At 43.8% G+C, this 16,535-nt stretch overlaps 1 protein-coding gene across 2 annotated transcripts in view; it reads right to left on the bottom strand.

Annotated features, from left to right (window-relative positions):
- LOC130305178 (FYN-binding protein 1-like) overlaps nucleotides 1-1,815 on the bottom strand; it is a 253,903-nt gene extending 252,088 nt beyond the window's left edge. Inside the window, exon 1 of one of the 2 annotated variants that reach the window (XM_056551982.1) lies at nucleotides 1,722-1,815. In XM_056551982.1, the coding sequence (XP_056407957.1) occupies nucleotides 1,722-1,747 (26 nt within the window). In that variant the 5' untranslated portion in view covers nucleotides 1,748-1,815. The remainder of the gene's footprint in view (nucleotides 1-1,721) is intronic. The other variant, XM_056551981.1, reaches the window with a different exon arrangement.
- Between the last annotated feature and the right edge of the window lie 14,720 nt (nucleotides 1,816-16,535).

Here is a 16,535-nt window from a genome sequence, read left to right as displayed (position 1 = left end):
GATCCTGAGCCCCCCCCCCCCCCCCATGTCGGCGATCGCAGAAAATCGTATGTCAATTCAGAGAGCTTCAAAGTTAGAAAAATGCAAAATTTTCGGATGCAAGTAACGCTGAAAATTTACCACCAAAATAAAGTAGAATATGTCACGAAAAAACTATCTCAGAATCAGAATATTCGGTAAAAGCGTTTTTGCGTTATTAATTCATAAAGCGACGGTGGTCAGAATTGCGAAAAAGGGCTCAGTCCTTAAGGTGAAAAAGGGCTACGTCCTTAAGGGGTTAAGGACGCAGCCAATTTTATTTTTAAGTTTTCGTTTTTTCCTCCTTGCCTTCAAAAAAATCATAATTCTTTTATATTTTCATCCACAGACTAGTATGAGGGCTTGTTTTTTGCACGACCAGTTGTCCGTTGTAATGCCATCACTCACTTTCCCATAAAATGTATGGCGCAACCAAAAAAATACTATTTGTGTGGTGAAATTAAAAAGGAAACCGCAATTTTGCTAATTTTGGAAGGTTTCGTTTTCACGCCGTACAATTTAGCGTGAACGTAAAAAAAAAAAAAGTCCAAAATAGCTGCTTTTTTATAACATTTTATTCCAAAAAAATTTATAAAAAATGTATTAAAAGTTTTATATAAGCAAATATGGTATAAATAAAAAGTACAGATCATGGCGCAAAAAATGAGCCCTCATACCGCCGCTTATACGGAAAAATGAAAAAGTTATAGGCCTTCAAAATAGGGGGATCTTAAACGTTCTAATTTGGTGAAAAAAAATGTTTTTAAGCACAACAGTAATAGAAAAGTATGTTGTTATCATGGTTATCATTTTAATCGTATTACAAAAAGTCTATGAAAGAGGAAAACCAGCTCACCAGCATATAAGTTCTTAGGAAGAGGAGGACTTCAAGTGTAGGTAGGAAGCACGGACAACATCCAACCGCATGCTTGGAGTGAAGACTTGGGATGAAGAAAAAGAGCAAGGTCCAGCTCCCAGGAAAAGCGAATAAAATCCAAAATTTTAATTCAAGCCGTTAAAAAATGAGTGAACAAAAAAAGGGGGGGAAATAAAATCGTAGCAGAAACTGCGTTTCTGCTACGATTTTATTTCCCCCCCTTTTTTTGTTCACTCATTTTTTAACGGCTTGAATAAAAATTTTGGATTTTATTCGCTTTTCCTGGGAGCTGGACCTTGCTCTTTTTCTTCATCCCAAATTTTAATCGTATTGACCCAAAGAATAAAGAACACGTCATTTTTAACGGAAATTGTGCGGCCTGAAAACGAAACCTTCCAAAATTAGCAAAATTGCGGTTTTCTTTTTAATTTCCCCACACAAATAGTATTTTTTTGGTTGCGCCATTCATTTTATGGTAAAGTGAGGGATGGCATTACAACGGACAACTGGTCGCGCAAAAAACAAGCCCTCATACTAGTCTGTGGATGAAAATATAAAGGTTATAATTTTTTGAAGGCGAGAAGGAAAAAACGAAAACGTAAAAATAAAATTTTCTGCGTCCTTAAGGCCCAAATGGGCTGCGTCCTTAAGGGGTTAATGTCTTTACATTTTGAAAAGGAATCTCAAAATTATCTGATTGGTTTCTTTTGGCAACTTTTCCTCTGCACAGGTTTTGATAAATATCCCCTGTTGTCTTTATTATATGGGAGGGTACAATTATGGCAATCTTAAAAAAAATATAAAAAAAATTAAAAAATCTTCCTACCTAGTAGCTTTTTTCAGAAAGTGCATGCAATCCTCTAAATTTGTATGGGTGGGAAGAAACCTAGGCTGGCTGCTACGATTATAGCTAGGTTGCCACAGGCAGGTGGAATTGGGGTACCTAAAAGGCGATATTATGTAGCTATGTAGATATAGGGGGAGATTTATCAAAACCAGTCTAGAGGAAAAGTTGCTGAGTTGCCCATAGCAACCAATCAGATCGCTTCTTTCATTTTCAAAGAGGACTGTGAAAAATTAAACAAGCAATCTGATTGGTTGCTATGGACAACTGCACCACTTTTCCTCTACACAGGTTTTGATAAATCTCCCCCATAGTGTATAGAATATAGATATAGTGTATAGAATAGCATGCAATGTCAGGCTGCTGCTTCCAAGGCCGGCAGGATATTGTCATGTATAAAAAGAGGCATGGACTCAAGGGACAGTGACATAATACTCCCCCTTTATAAAGCATTGGTACGGCCTCACCTGGAATATGCTGTTCAGTTTTGGTCACCTAAAAGGGACACTGTGGAGCTGGAAAGGGTGCAGAGACGCGCGACTAAACTAAAATGGGTCATGGAACATCTTAGCTATGAGGAGCGATTAAAGGAGTTACAATTGTTTAGTCTTGAGAAGAGACGTTTAAGGGGGAATATGATAAATGTATATGTATATTAACCCCTTAACCCCTACAGGACCCATGACGTAACGGTACGGCCCGACACCCTGGGACTTAACCCCTTAAGGACCAAGGACGTACCTATACGTCCTTGGTCCTGCACTTCTGATATAACGCGGGGTTACACAGTAACCCCGCGTCATATCATGGCGGGCCCGGCGTCATAGTGAAGCCGGGACCCGCCTCTAATAGCGCGCAGCGCCGATCGCGGCGCCGCGCGCTATTAACCCTTTAGCCGCGCGCTCAGAGTTGAGCCACGCGGCTAAAAGTGAAAGTGAAAGTTCCCGACTAGCTCAGTCGGGCTGTTCGGGATAGCCGCGGCTAATCGCGGCATCCCGAACAGCTGACAGGACAGCGGGAGGGCCCCTTCCTGCCTCCTCGCTGTCCGATCGCCGAATGACTGCTCATTGCCTGAGATCCAGGCATAAGCAGTCATGCGGCAGAATCGTTGATCACTGGTTTCTTATGAGAAACCAGTGATCAGCATAGGAGATCAGTGTGTGCAGTGTTATAGGTCCCTATGGGACCTATAACACTGCAAAAAAAAAGTGAAAAAAAAAAGTGAATAAAGATCATTTAACTCCTCCCCTATTAAAAGTTAGAATCACCCCCCTTTTCCAATAAAAAAAAAAACACAGTGTAAATAAAAATAAAAATATATGGTATCACCGCGTGCGGAAATGTCCGAATTATAAAAATATATCATTAATTAAACCGCTCGGTCGATGGCGTGCGCGCAAAAAAATTCTGATCAATAAGTCCTATCAATGCAAAAATGGTACCGTTAAAAACTTCAGATCACGGCGCAAAAAATGAGCCCTCATACCGCCCCATACACGGAAAAATAAAAAAGTTATAGGGGTCAGAAGATGACAATTTTAAACGTATTAATTTTCCTGCATGTAGTTATGATTTTTTCCAGAAGTCCGACAAAATCAAACCTATATAAGTAGGGTATCATTTTAATCATATGGACCTACAGAATACATATCAGGTGTCATTTTTACCAAAAAATGTACTACGTAGAAACGGAAGCCCCCAAAATTTACAAAACAGCGTTTTTTTTTAAATTTTGTCGCACAATGATTTTTTTTCCCGCTTCACCATAGATTTTTGGGCAAAATGACTAACGTCATTACAAAGTAGAATTGGTGGCGCAAAAAATAAGCCATCATATGGATTTATAGGTGCAAATTTGAAAGAGTTATGATTTTTTAAAGGCAAGGAGCAAAAAACGAAAATGCAAAAACGGAAAACCCCCCGGTCCTTAAGGGGTTAAGGACCAAGGACGTACATTTACGTCATGGGCAGTTCTGGTCCCCGCCGTGCGCCGGGCGGAGATCGGACCGGGATGCCTGCTGAAATCATGGGTCTTCTGCAGTTTTTCAGTGTGACCCGGGCCCTATTAGGGGTTCAGGGCGCTGCATTAGCCCCCCCATTTTTTTGGGGCTGCAGCATTTCCCCCCCCCCCCCATATAACGGTGTGTGATTTCTAACCACACACCATTATATATAGTATACGCCAAGCACACACACAGTACATAACCCCCCCCCCGCAGAAAAAAGGCGATGACTCGCCGGGCATTTTCGGTAGCGGAGGCATACGTTTTTCTTGTCTCCGACTCCGAATCTGTCAGTGAGGACGATTAAGATCCAACATTTCTGTGTTCTTCATCGTCCTCCTCATCATCTAGTACTCCTGATGAGCCCCCTGCACGGCGGCAGAGACGCCGCCAAGCGAGGCCACGCACCCCCCATGATAGTGGCCCAGTGGCCGGCACTAGTGCGAGTGATGATGCCGCTCGTACTAGGAGTCCGACCCCCCCCAGACAAGTTTACCAGAGCCCCCTTCCGGTGAACCTGTCTGGAGACCCCCAGAGGGTTATCAGCCACGGGTTCCGGAGTTTGTTGGAGACTCCAGAATCAGGATTGACAATTCTGGATTCACTGAAATTTACTATTTCAGTTATTTTTTCAGTGACAGTTTTGTCGATCACATGGTGGAGCAGACGAATCTGTACGCCAGGCAGTTCATCGCCCACCACCCTGATTCTTTTTTGGCCAGGTCCAATGAATGGTGCGCCATTGATGCAGCAGAAATGAGGACATTTTGGGGCCTCTTGCTGCATATGGGCCTGGTCAAAAAGCCAAGTGTCAGACAGTACTGGAGCGGGGATATCCTCTACCAGACCCCGCTTTACAGTATGGTCATGACACAGAGGTGGTTCGAGGCCATTTGGAAATGCCTGCATTATGCAGATAATGCGGCATGTCCACCCCGAGGTGATCCCGCCTATGACCGGCTTTACAAAGTGAGGCCGGCCATCGATCACTTAGGGGCCAAATTTTTGGAGGCCTATGTACCCCTCAGGGAGCTCTCGGCTGATGAGTCTCTTATCAGTTTTAAGGGGAGACTCATCGGACAGTATATTCCCTCGAAACGGGCGCGGTATGGCGTGAAGCTCTATAAACTTTGTGAGAGTACCTCCTGGTACACTCTCAAGTTTAGAGTGTATGACGGACGAGATTCCCGTATTGAACCCCCAGATTGTTCCCCCACTCTGGGTGTTAGCGGGAAAATCGTTTGGGAGCTTGTGCACCCATTGCTGGATAAGGGTTACCACGTGTACGTAGACAACTTTTATACCAGCATCCCTCTCTTCACATCCCTTGCCGCCAGATCCACGTCCGCTTGTGGGACTGTGCGGAAAAACCAGAGAGGCCTCCCTCTAAATTTTGTTAAGACACCTATTCCCAAGGGTGAGTCCTGTGCCCTTGCCCATGAAAACCTGTTGCTGGTCAAGTATAAGGATAAGAGGGATGTCCTCATGCTGACCACTATTCATGGCAACGGCAGCTCACCTGTCCCTGTGCGAGGTACAACAACACCGGTTCTCAAGCCCGATTGTATTCTGGACTACAATCGGTATATGGGGGGAGTTGATCTTTCTGATCAAGTCCTCAAGCCATATAACGCCATGCGGAAAACCCGGGTATGGTACAAGAAAGTTGCGGTCTACATGGTACAGGTTGCCATGTACAACTCTTTTGTACTGTCCCAGTACGCTGGCAACACAGGGACATTCCTCCAGTTCCAAGAACAAGTCCTAAAGGTCCTGATCTTTGGCGACCGGGAAAGAGCAGGCCGGACTTCCCAAGGAACTGAAGTAATAGGTGCCAGGATCGTCCCAGGCCAACACTTTCCAGGTGAGGTCCCCCACACTGGAAAGAAGGGAAGAGCCCAGAAAAGATGCAGTGTGTGTTACAAGAGGGGGATTCGGAAGGACACCACCACTCAATGTGACACTTGCCCAGATAATTCGGGCCTCTGCATTAAGGATTGCTTCAGGAAGTATCACACTTCCATGGAGTTCAAAATTTTCCCTCTTCATTTTAATTTTCCACAATTTGACCCAAATGTACCAAGTCCAGAGTACATTCCAAGTTTTAACCCCATAAAACCACTAAATTGCCCCAAGAAATATTTCATCCAAAAAACAAAAACAAAAAAACAAAAAAAAAAACTGATAAGACCTCTGGGGGTATATTTTATAAAAAATGGTTCATGGGTCACCGAGTCACTATCATCGGGGACTTTTTATGTTGCCTCAAATGCGCAGCGCTCTCTCTCCACCTGAGCGGGGTGCGCATTTGAGGCAACAAGTTAGGGACGGCCACACATATCACATTCCAGAATGATGATTCAGAGCATAGGGTTTGGGGCGGGCATATTTTCTTGTTTTGGCTGTGCTCTGGGTCATCATTCTGGAAACATAATTTGTTTTATAATTTTATGTCCCACTGTACACCATTTTAGTTACAAGTGTACCCCAGTTATTTACCCCATGTAATGCCCCTTGAGGGGGGGTCCCACTGTTCTGGCTCCATAGGAGAAAGCCAAAGCTCAAGGACCCTGACTGATCTCCGGCACCTCTGTGACCGGTGTGCACGCTGTTTACGCCCAGACTTGAGGTATGTACTTACTCCAAAGAAATGTATTTACACATTTACAATGACATTTTCTCCTTTTACCACTTGTGAAAATGAAAAATTTGGGGTAACCCCAGCATTTTAGTGTAAAAAAAATAATAAAATTTTTCATTTTCACATCCCACTTCATGAATATTTATCAAACACCTGTGGGGTGTTAAGGCTCTCTGTACCCCTTGTTATGTTCCTTGAGGGGTGCAGTTTCCAAAATAAATTTGCAAATGTGACTCCTCTTCTGAGCATTGTAGCGCTCCTCTAGTGCATTTGACATCCACTTATGGGGTACTTCTATACTCAGAAGAGATGGGGTTACAAATTTTGGGGGGTATTTTCTGCTATGAACCCTTGCAAAAATGTGAAATTAGGGGGGAAACACATTTTAGTGGGAATTTTTTTTTTTTTTTTACATATGCAAAAGTCGTGAAACTCCTGTGGGGTATTAAGGCTCACTTTATTCCTTGTTACGTTCCTCAAGGGATCTAGTTTCCAAAATGGTATGCCATGTGTTTTTTTTTTGCTGTTCTGGCACCATAGGGGCTCCCTAAATGCGACATGCCCACCGAGCAAAATTTGCTCTCAAAAAGCCAAATATGACTCCTTCTCTGCTGAACATTGTAGTTCGCCCATAGTGCACTTCAGGTCAACTTATGGGGTACCTCCATACTTTGAAGAGATGGGGTTACAAATTTTGGGGGGTATTTTCTGCTATTAACCCTTGCAAAAATTTGAAAATTGGGGGTAAACACATTTTAGTGAAAACATTTTTTTTTTTTACATATGCAAAAGTTGTGAAAGTTAGAAAAATTCAAAATTTTAAATTTTTTCATCAAATTTGGGGATTTTTCACTAAGAAAGGATGCAAGTATCGACAAAAATTTATCACCATGTTAAAGTAGAATATGTCACGAAAAAACAATCTCGTTATCAGAATGATAACTAAAAGCATTCCAGAGTTATTAATGTTTAAAGTGACAGTGGTCAGATGTTCAAAAAAAGCTCTGGTCCTAAGGTGTAAAATGGCCTGGTCCTTAAGGGGTTAAGGACCCAGCCATTTTACACCTTAGGACCCGTCCATTTTTTGCACATCTGACCACTGTCACTTTAAACATTAATAACTCTGGGATGCTTTTAGTTATCATTCTGATTCCGAGACAGTTTTTTTGTGACATTCTACTTTAACATAGTGGTAAAATTTTGTGGTCACTTGCATCCTTTCTTGGTGAAAAATCCCAAAATTTTATGAAAAATTTGCATTTTTCTAACTTTGAAGCTCTCTGCTTGTAAGGAAAATGGATATTCCAAATATTTTTTTTTATTCACATATACAATATGTCCACTTTATGTTTGCATCATAAAATTGACAAGTTTTTACTTTTGGAAGACACCAGAGGGCTTCAAAGTTCAGCAGCAATTTTCCAATTTTTCACAAAATTTCCAAAATCACAATTTTTCAGGGACCAGTTAAGAAAATTCACAATCTTCATTTTTTACACTCGCATGTTCTTGTACACCCAATTTTTACAAGGGGTAAAAGGAGAAAATGTATACTTATATTTGAAGCGCAATTTCTCTCGAGTAAACACATACCTCATATGTCTATGTAAAGTGTTCGGCGGGCGCAGTAGAGGGCTCGGAAGCGACAAGGGGATTTTGGAGAGTACGTTTTTCTGAAATGGTTTTTGGGGGGCATGTTGCATTTAGAAAGCCCCTATGGTGTCAGAACAGCAAAAAAAGAAACACATGGCATACCATTTTGGAAACTAGACCCCTTGAGGAATGTAACAAGGAATAAAGTGAGCCTTAATACCCCACGTTTCACGACTTTTGCATATGTAAAAAATTTTTTTTAAATTCACTAAAATGTGTGTTTCCCCCAAATTTCACATTTTTGCAAGGGTTAATAGCAGAAAATACCCCCCAAAATTTGTAACCCCATCTCTTCTGAGTATGGAGGTACCCCATATTTAGGAAGCTTCTATGGTGCCAGGACAGCAAAATAACCCCCACATGGCATACCATTTTGGAAACTAGACCCCTTGAGGAACATAGCAAGGGGTACAGTGAGCATTTACCCCCCACTGGTGTACAAAAATTTTTATTTGCACAGCCCACTGTTTCAAAGATGTCAGACACCAGTGGGGTTTAAATTCTCACTGCACCCCTCATTACATTCCGTGAGGGGTGTAGTTTCCAAAATGGGGTCACGTGTTTTTTTTTTTCTGCGTTTGTCAAAACCGCTGTAACAATCAGCCACCCCTGTGCAAATCACCTCAAATGTACATGGCGCACTCTCCCTTCTGGGCCTCCTTGTGCACCCCCAGAGGACTTTGCGCCCACATATGTGGTATCTCCGTAGTCGTGAGAAATTGCATTACAAATTTTGGGGGGCTTTTTTCCCCCTTTTACCTCTTGTCAAAATGAAAAGTATAGGGCACCACCAGCATGTTAGTGTAAAAAATTTACACTAAAGAGAAAAAGCCCCCCAAAATTTGTTAGGCAATTTCTCCCGAGTACGGCGATACCCCATATGTGGCCCTAAACTGTTGCCTTGAAATACGACAGGGCCCCGAAGTGAGAGCGCCATGCGCATTTGAGGCCTGAATTAGGGATTTGCATAGGGGTGGACTTGGGAATCACTGGCGTAGAATACACCTAACAGGGTGCCTCCAGCTGTTGCAAAACTCATGGGGAGGGGATATGTGTACACGTAGTGTTTTTTACTTTTTATTTTGTGTTAGTGTAGTGTTTTTAGGGTACAGTCACACGGGCGGGGGATTACAGCGAGTTTCCTGCTGCGAGTGTGAGCTGCCGCGCAAAATTTGCTGCATTGCAAACTTGCAGCCTGATACTCACTGTAAGCCCCCTGCCCATGTGAATGTACCCTGGGGGGGGGGACCTCCAGCTGTTACAAAACTACAACTCCCAGCATGCACAATCAGTGGGAGTTCTGGGAGTTGTAGTTTTGCAACAGCTGGAGGCACACGGGTTGGGAAACAATGAGTTAGGAAACAGACAATGTTTCCCAACCAGTGTGCCTCCAGTTGTTGCAAAACCACAACTCCCAAACATTCTCAGGCATGCTGGAAGTAGTAGCTCGGCGACATCTTTAGAGCCAGATGTTGCCGAACTACAACTCCCAGCATGCTTGGAGTTGTAGTTTTGCAACATCTGGAGGACTACAGTTTGCAGACCACTAATACAGTGGTTCCCAATCTGTGCCCTTCCAGATGTTGCAAAACTACAACTCCCAGTATGCCTGGACAGTAAGGGCATGCTGAGGATGTGTAGTTTTGCAACATCTGGAAGGGCACAGTGGTCTCCAAACTGAGGACCTCCAGATGTTGCAAAACTGCAACTCCCAGCATGCCCAGACGCCAAGGGCTGTCTGGGCATGCTGGGAGTTGTAGTGTAAGGGGACCAGATTGAGCAGTCCAGATCGCTTTACGGCAGTCTGGACTGCTGCAAAGGTCCCGCGCCGCCGAAGATCAACTCACCTGTCGCCGCCGGGATCCGGGTCTTCAGGGACAGGGTAAGTACTGAGGCCGGGCCCCAGCACTCCCCCCGTCCTCCGGTCTTCCTCCCGTTCTCTCCGGACTTCCAGGGGCCGGGAGGAAGTAATCGCCCCCCCCCCCCCTGCGATTGGTCAGTTAACTAACCGAGGAATCGCAGGGGATAGGAGGAGGTGGAGGCTTGTGAGTCCGGGATCATGTGTGACAACAGGGATCATGCAAAATTACCGGGCAGTCGGGTCCCAGAGACCCGATCAGCCCGGTATCACCGCAGATCACCTTCATAGCCCCCCTCTGCGTTTGCCCTGGATGCCTGCTGAAGATACATTCCTGGAACAAAATAACATTAATGCTTAACCTCTTAAGGACGCAGGGCGTATGGATACGCCCTGCATCCCGAGTCCTTAAGGACGCAGGGCGTATCCATACGCCCGTGGGAATTCCGGTCCCCATCGCTAGCCGGTTGGGGACCGGAGCCGGATGCCTGCTGAAATCGTTCGTCATTATGCCCCCCCATGTCGGCGATCGCCGCAGATCGCTGGACAATTCAGTCCAGCGATCTGCGGCGATTCCGGGTCAGAGCCTGCAGCCAGAGCCTGCAGGGGTGAGGTGGCACTGGTGCCACCTCACGATCGCCCTGATTCGTCGGCCGGATTACCGGCCGACCAATCAGGGCGCCTGCTGCGGGCGTCACTCCCGCACCCGCTCCTCTTCCGGAGGGCGTGAGCGGGTGCGAGAAGACGAGCCCGGGTGCTGGGGACCCCGATCCCCGGCGTCCATGTTGGGATCGGGGCCCCAGAAGCGACGGCGGCGGCGAGGGACAGCCTGCGATGGAGCAGGAGGTGAGTTACAGCCTCCTGCTGTTGCTTAGCAACAGCTCCCAGCATGCAAAAAGGGCATGCTGGGAGCTGTAGTTATGCAACAGCAGGAGACAGACCACCACAACTCCCAGCATTCCCTTATGGGCATGCTGGGACTTTTGGTTTTGCAACAGCTGGAGGCACATTTTTTCTATGGAAAAGTGTACCTTCAGCTGTTGTATAACTACAACTCCCAGCTTGCACAAACAGCTAAAGTGCATGCTGGGAGTTGTAGTGGTGCATCTGCTGGTTGCATAACTACAACTCCCAGCATGCCCGTTGGCTGTCGGTGACTGCTGAGAGTTGTAGTTTTGCAACAGCTGAAGGCACACTGGTTGTGAAACTTAGAGTTTTTTTTTTTACCTAACTCAGTGTTTCACGACCGGTGTGCCTCCAGCTATTGCAAACTACAACTCCCAGCAGTCACCTTACACCATGCACCGTACATGCTGGGAGTTGTAGTTTTGCAACAGCTGGAGGCACACTGGTTTTGAAACACTGAGTAAGGTCACAAACTCCGTGATACATAACCAGTGTGCCTACAGCTGTTGCAAAACTAAAACTCTCAGCATGTACAGTCTGTCAGCGCATGCTGGGAGTTGTAGTTTTGCAACAGCTGGATGTCCCCCCCAATGTGAATGTACAGGGTACACTCACATGGGCGGAGGCTTACAGTAAGTATCGGGCTGCAAGTTTGAGCAGCAGCAAATTTTCTGCAACAGCTCAAACTGCCAGCGAGAAACTACTGTGAACCCCCCACCCGTGCGACTGTACCCTAAAAACACTACACTACCACAAAAAATAAAATAAAAAGTAAAAAACACTACATATACACATACCCCTACACAGCCCCCCTCCCCTCCCCAATAAAAATGAAAAACGTCTGGTACGCCACGGTTTCCAAAACGGAGCCTCCAGCTGTTGCAAAACAACAACTCCCAGTATTGTCGGACAGCCGTTGACTGTCCAGGCATGCTGGGAGTTTTGCAACAGCTGGAGGCCCCCTGTTTGGGAATCACTGGCGTAGAATAACCCTATGTCCACCCCTATGCAATCCCTAATTCAGGCCTCAAATGCGCATGGCGCTCTCACTTTGGAGCCCTGTCGTATTTCAAGGCAACAGTTAAGGGTCACATATGGGGTATCGCCGTACTCGGGAGAAATTGGGCTTCAAATTTTGGGGGGTATTTTCTGCTTTTACCCTTTTTAAAAATGTTAAGTTTTTGGGAAAAGCATTTTAGGTAAAAAATTTAGAATTTTTTTTACATATGCAATAGTCGTGAAACGCCTGTGGGGTATTAAGGTTCACTTAACCCCTTGTTACATTCCCCGAGGGCTCTAGTTTCCAAAATGGTATGCCATGTGGGGTTATTTTGCGGTCCTGGCACCATAGGGCTTCCTAAAAGCAGCATGCCCCCAGAGCAATATTTGCTTTCAAAAAGCCAAATGTGAAACTTTTCACCCCCATATGGGGTGTTTTCTGAATCGGGAGAAATTGGGCTTCAAATTTTGGGGGGTATTTTCTTCTTTAACCCTTTGTATAAATGTAAATTTTTTGGGAAACCATGCATTTTAGGTAAATTTTTTTTTTTTTTTTTTTACATATGCAAAAGTCGTGAAACACCTGTAGGGTATTAAGGTTCACTTTACCCCTTGTTACGTTCCCCAAGGGGTCTAGTATCCAAAATGGTATGCCATGTGTTTTTTTTTTGCTGTCCTGGCACCATAGGGGCTTCCTAAATGCGGCATGCCCCCAGAGCAAAATTTCCTTCAAAAAAAGCCAAATGTGACTCCTCTTCTGAGACCTGTAGTGCGCCAGCAGAGCACTTTTCACCCCCATATGGGGTGTTTTCTGAATCGGGAAAAATTGGGCTTCAAATTTTGGGGGGTATTTTCTGCTATTACCCTTTTTAAAAATGTTAAACTTTAGGGAAACCAAGCATTTTAGGTAAAAAATATATATATTTTTTTTTACATATGCAAAAGTCGTGAATCACCTGTGGGGTATTAAGGTTCACATTACCCCTTGTTACGTTCCCCGAGGGGTCTAGCTTCCAAAATGGTATGCCATGTGTTTTTTTTTGCTGTTCTGGCACCATAGGGGCTTCCTGAAGGTGACATGCCCCCCAAAAACCATTTGACGCTCCTTCCCTTCTGAGCCCTCTACTGCGCCCGCCGAACACTTTACATAGACATACGAGGTATGTGCTTACTCGAGAGAAAATGGGTTTCAAATACAAGTAAAAATTTTCTCCTTTTTACCCCTTGCAAAAATTAAAAAATTGGGTCTACAAGAACATGCGAGTGTAAAAAATGAAGATTGTGAATTTTCTCCTTCACTTTGCTGCTATTCCTGTGAAACCCGTAAAGGGTTAAAACGCTTACTGAATGTCATTTTGAATACTTTCGGGGGTGCAGTTTTTATAATGGGGTCATTTATGGGGTATTTCTAATATGAAGACCCTTCAAATCCACTTCAAACCTGAACTGGTCCCTGAAAAAAAGAGAGTTTCAAAATTTTGTGAAAAATTGGAAAATTGCTGCGGAACTTTGAAGCCCTCTGGTGTCTTCCAAAAGTAAAAACTCAAATTTTATGATGCAAATATAAAGTAGACATATTGTATATGTGAATAAAAAAAATAATTTGGAATATCCATTTTCCTTACAAGCAGAGAGCTTCAAAGTTAGAAAAATGCAAAATTTTCAAATTTTTCATCAAATTTGGGGATTTTTCACCAAGAAAGGATGCAAGTTACCCAAAAATTTTACCACTACGTTAAAGTAGAATATGTCACGAAAAAACAATCTAGGAATCAGAATGATAACTAAAAGCATTCCAGAGTTATTAATGTTTAAAGTGACAGTGGTCAGATTTGCAAAAAATGGCCGAGTCCTTAAGGTGAAAAAGGGCTCAGTCCTTAAGGGGTTAAGAAATATAAAATCCCATCCCTTCCCCAATATCGCACCACACCCCTACCCTTCAATTCCCTGGTTGAACTTGATGGATGTATGTCTTTCAACCGTACTATGTAACTATGCTAGTCACAATGTTGAAAAAAGTGGTAGTGCATGTCTATTGACTCACCATGGGTTGCTATAGAGAACCACCTGGCCTCCCCTTATACGTTACACGATCTCCTCCTCACACCAGCTTGGGTCATCCCAACATCCCACCTATCTAACCTTGTACTCAAAGCTTCATTTCATGCCTGGGTTGCTTATCTGACCCTTTTGGCTGTACCTCCACCCACTGATGTTTTGGATCTCCCAATCTCGCTGGTGCAGTCCTCCCTTTCTGATTTAGCACTGGGCCAGTGGATGTCTAAGGGCATCTCCCAAGCGAGACACCTATACTCTGAGGGTACATTAGAACCGAAAAGAAAATAACCCACTTAAGGATGGACCATTTGTAAAAAAGAATAAATTTTATTTATGGAAAGTTCCAATAATACATAAAACAAACACAGCGTGGACAAACATACGTGGGAACTAGGGAGCAGGGGGAGACCAGAAATAAAGAAATAATCCGGGTGCACTGGCCTATGGCATGTAAGAACAAGTAAGTCACAGGGTAATTATATAGATGTATAAACATGAGATATGTTCAAAGGCAGAAAGCGCCTCAATGAAAAGGGTAAATATTTATACAGGTCTCATATCAAGAGTACCAACATATAAAAATTGAACTGAAATGCCATAGGAAGTAAAAAACATGCTAACCGGACTAAAGAAAGAACCACATGCAATGATGGTACACAACAGTACCATAAAGCCCCGTTGGGTGAAACGCGTCGGAGGTTTGGTGGGTAACTGGGGAGTGGGGGGGTTACTGTTGTGTACCATCATTGCATGTGGTTCTCTCTTTAGTCCGGTTAGCGTGTTTTTTACTTCCTATGGCATTTCAGTTCAATTTTTATATGTTGGTACTCTTGATATGAGACCTGTATAAATATTTACCCTTTTCATTGAGGCGCTTTCTGCCTTTGAACATATCTCATGTTTATACATCTATATAATTACCCTGTGACTTACTTGTTCTTACATGCCATAAGCCAGTGCATCCAGATTATTTCTTTATTTCTGGTCTCCCCCTGCTCCCTAGTTCCCACGTATGTTTGTCCACGCCGTGTTTGTTTTATGTATTATTGGAACTTTCCATAAATAAAATTTATTCTTTTTTACAAATGGTCCATCCTTAAGTGGGTTATTTTCTTTTCGGTTCTATAGTTAGTGTGTACACCACAGGACCTTAATTACCTAGCATAGGTATTTGAGCACATCCCCTTTCTTTTGTTTGGGTTGTCTGAGGGTACATTGTAAACTTTTGAGTCTTTATGTTAAAAATACAATATAGCTCATACACCTTCAGATCAGACACTTCCTCCAAACCTTGCTCCCCTCTACTATAGGAATGGATAAACTTACTCTTGCTCTTTTTGTTTAGCCACTAAATGGTGTACAGTCAAACACCTGTGTGAAAACCTACCCCCTGAGATTGTGGGAAAAAGATCTAACCATTAGTGTAGGCATTGAAGATTGCAATATGCCTTTAGATGTGTCCGTAATGCTCTTATATTGAATCAGCGTATAAAACGTTATTGAGACGGTACTTTACGGCAGATAAAATAGCTAGGGCATACCCTGGATCATCAGACTTATGCTGGAGAAATTGTGGATGCAAGGGCACCCTCGATCACATTTTATGGCTTTGTCCGCTTGTCCAACCTTTCTAGATTTATTGCGTACAATTTGTGAGGGAAGTTTGTGGAGGTCCTATCCCTTGGGCACCCAGTACGGCTTTACTTTTTGTAGGTCTTTGGGCAGTTCCTCCTGCTAATAGAGATATCTTATGTATCATGTCACTTATGTATTAAAAGCTAAAAACTTGTTACTTGGGGGAACTGATAACACCCCCTTACTAGACTAGCTTCTTGGAAGAATACAGTACCTACTCCTTCAAAAAGATTCTGGCCTTGGGCTCAGGGAACATGGCTAGATTTTAGCATAGATGGCAACCCAATGTCTTAAACCTATTGTTCTACCATTTGTTGACTGTGCCCACCTCACTCTCCCATTTTTGTTACTACGCTAGCCTGGCTGAGGCCTCAGTTCTACTCCTCATCACCTCTGAGTCACAAACATCTGTATAGGTACCTGGCACATTTATTATTGTAACCACTCACAGGGATAAGTAGTGTACCTCAGGGTGGTATGCCTCATTAGGTATTCCGCCAAGTTTCAGACATTGTTTTGAATATGAAAACTTAAAAAAAAATTCTGACAGCTGCGCCTGTCCTTTGTGCATTGTATAGCTACTCTTGTTGAACTCAAATAAACTATTGAAAGTAAAATTAAATTTTTTCTTTGTTTCCACATCAGAATCACTCTTCTAAACTACATTTTTGTGTTGCTTTACTTTGACCGTCCTAACTTATTTTATTTTTGTCTGAAAGTTGAGGTAGGGCTTATTTTTTTGGCAGGACAGGCGGTACTTTTATATGGGTACCATTTTTGGGGATATATCGATTTTGGGCAATTACCTTGCCGATAAGACCCACCGCCCCGGCCCCATTGCCTCCCCCATCCCCGGTTTTATAATTACCCGTTCCCAGGACCCACGCTACTTCAGGCTCCTGCTGTGTCCTGCGTTATGCGGTGCGCAATGACGAGTGACGTGCGCGACGTGACGTCACAGTCGGTGCGCACAGTGACAGCTCAGGAGGACGCCACCGGAGCCAGATGTAGAGTGGACCCCGGGAACAGGCAATTATAAAACC

This window comes from Hyla sarda, chromosome 1 (assembly GCF_029499605.1).
Source record: "Hyla sarda isolate aHylSar1 chromosome 1, aHylSar1.hap1, whole genome shotgun sequence".
Taxonomy (NCBI): domain Eukaryota; kingdom Metazoa; phylum Chordata; class Amphibia; order Anura; family Hylidae; genus Hyla; species Hyla sarda.
The sequence above is the reverse complement of the archived record's forward strand: the minus strand, read 5'-3'. Positions and strand labels throughout refer to the sequence as shown.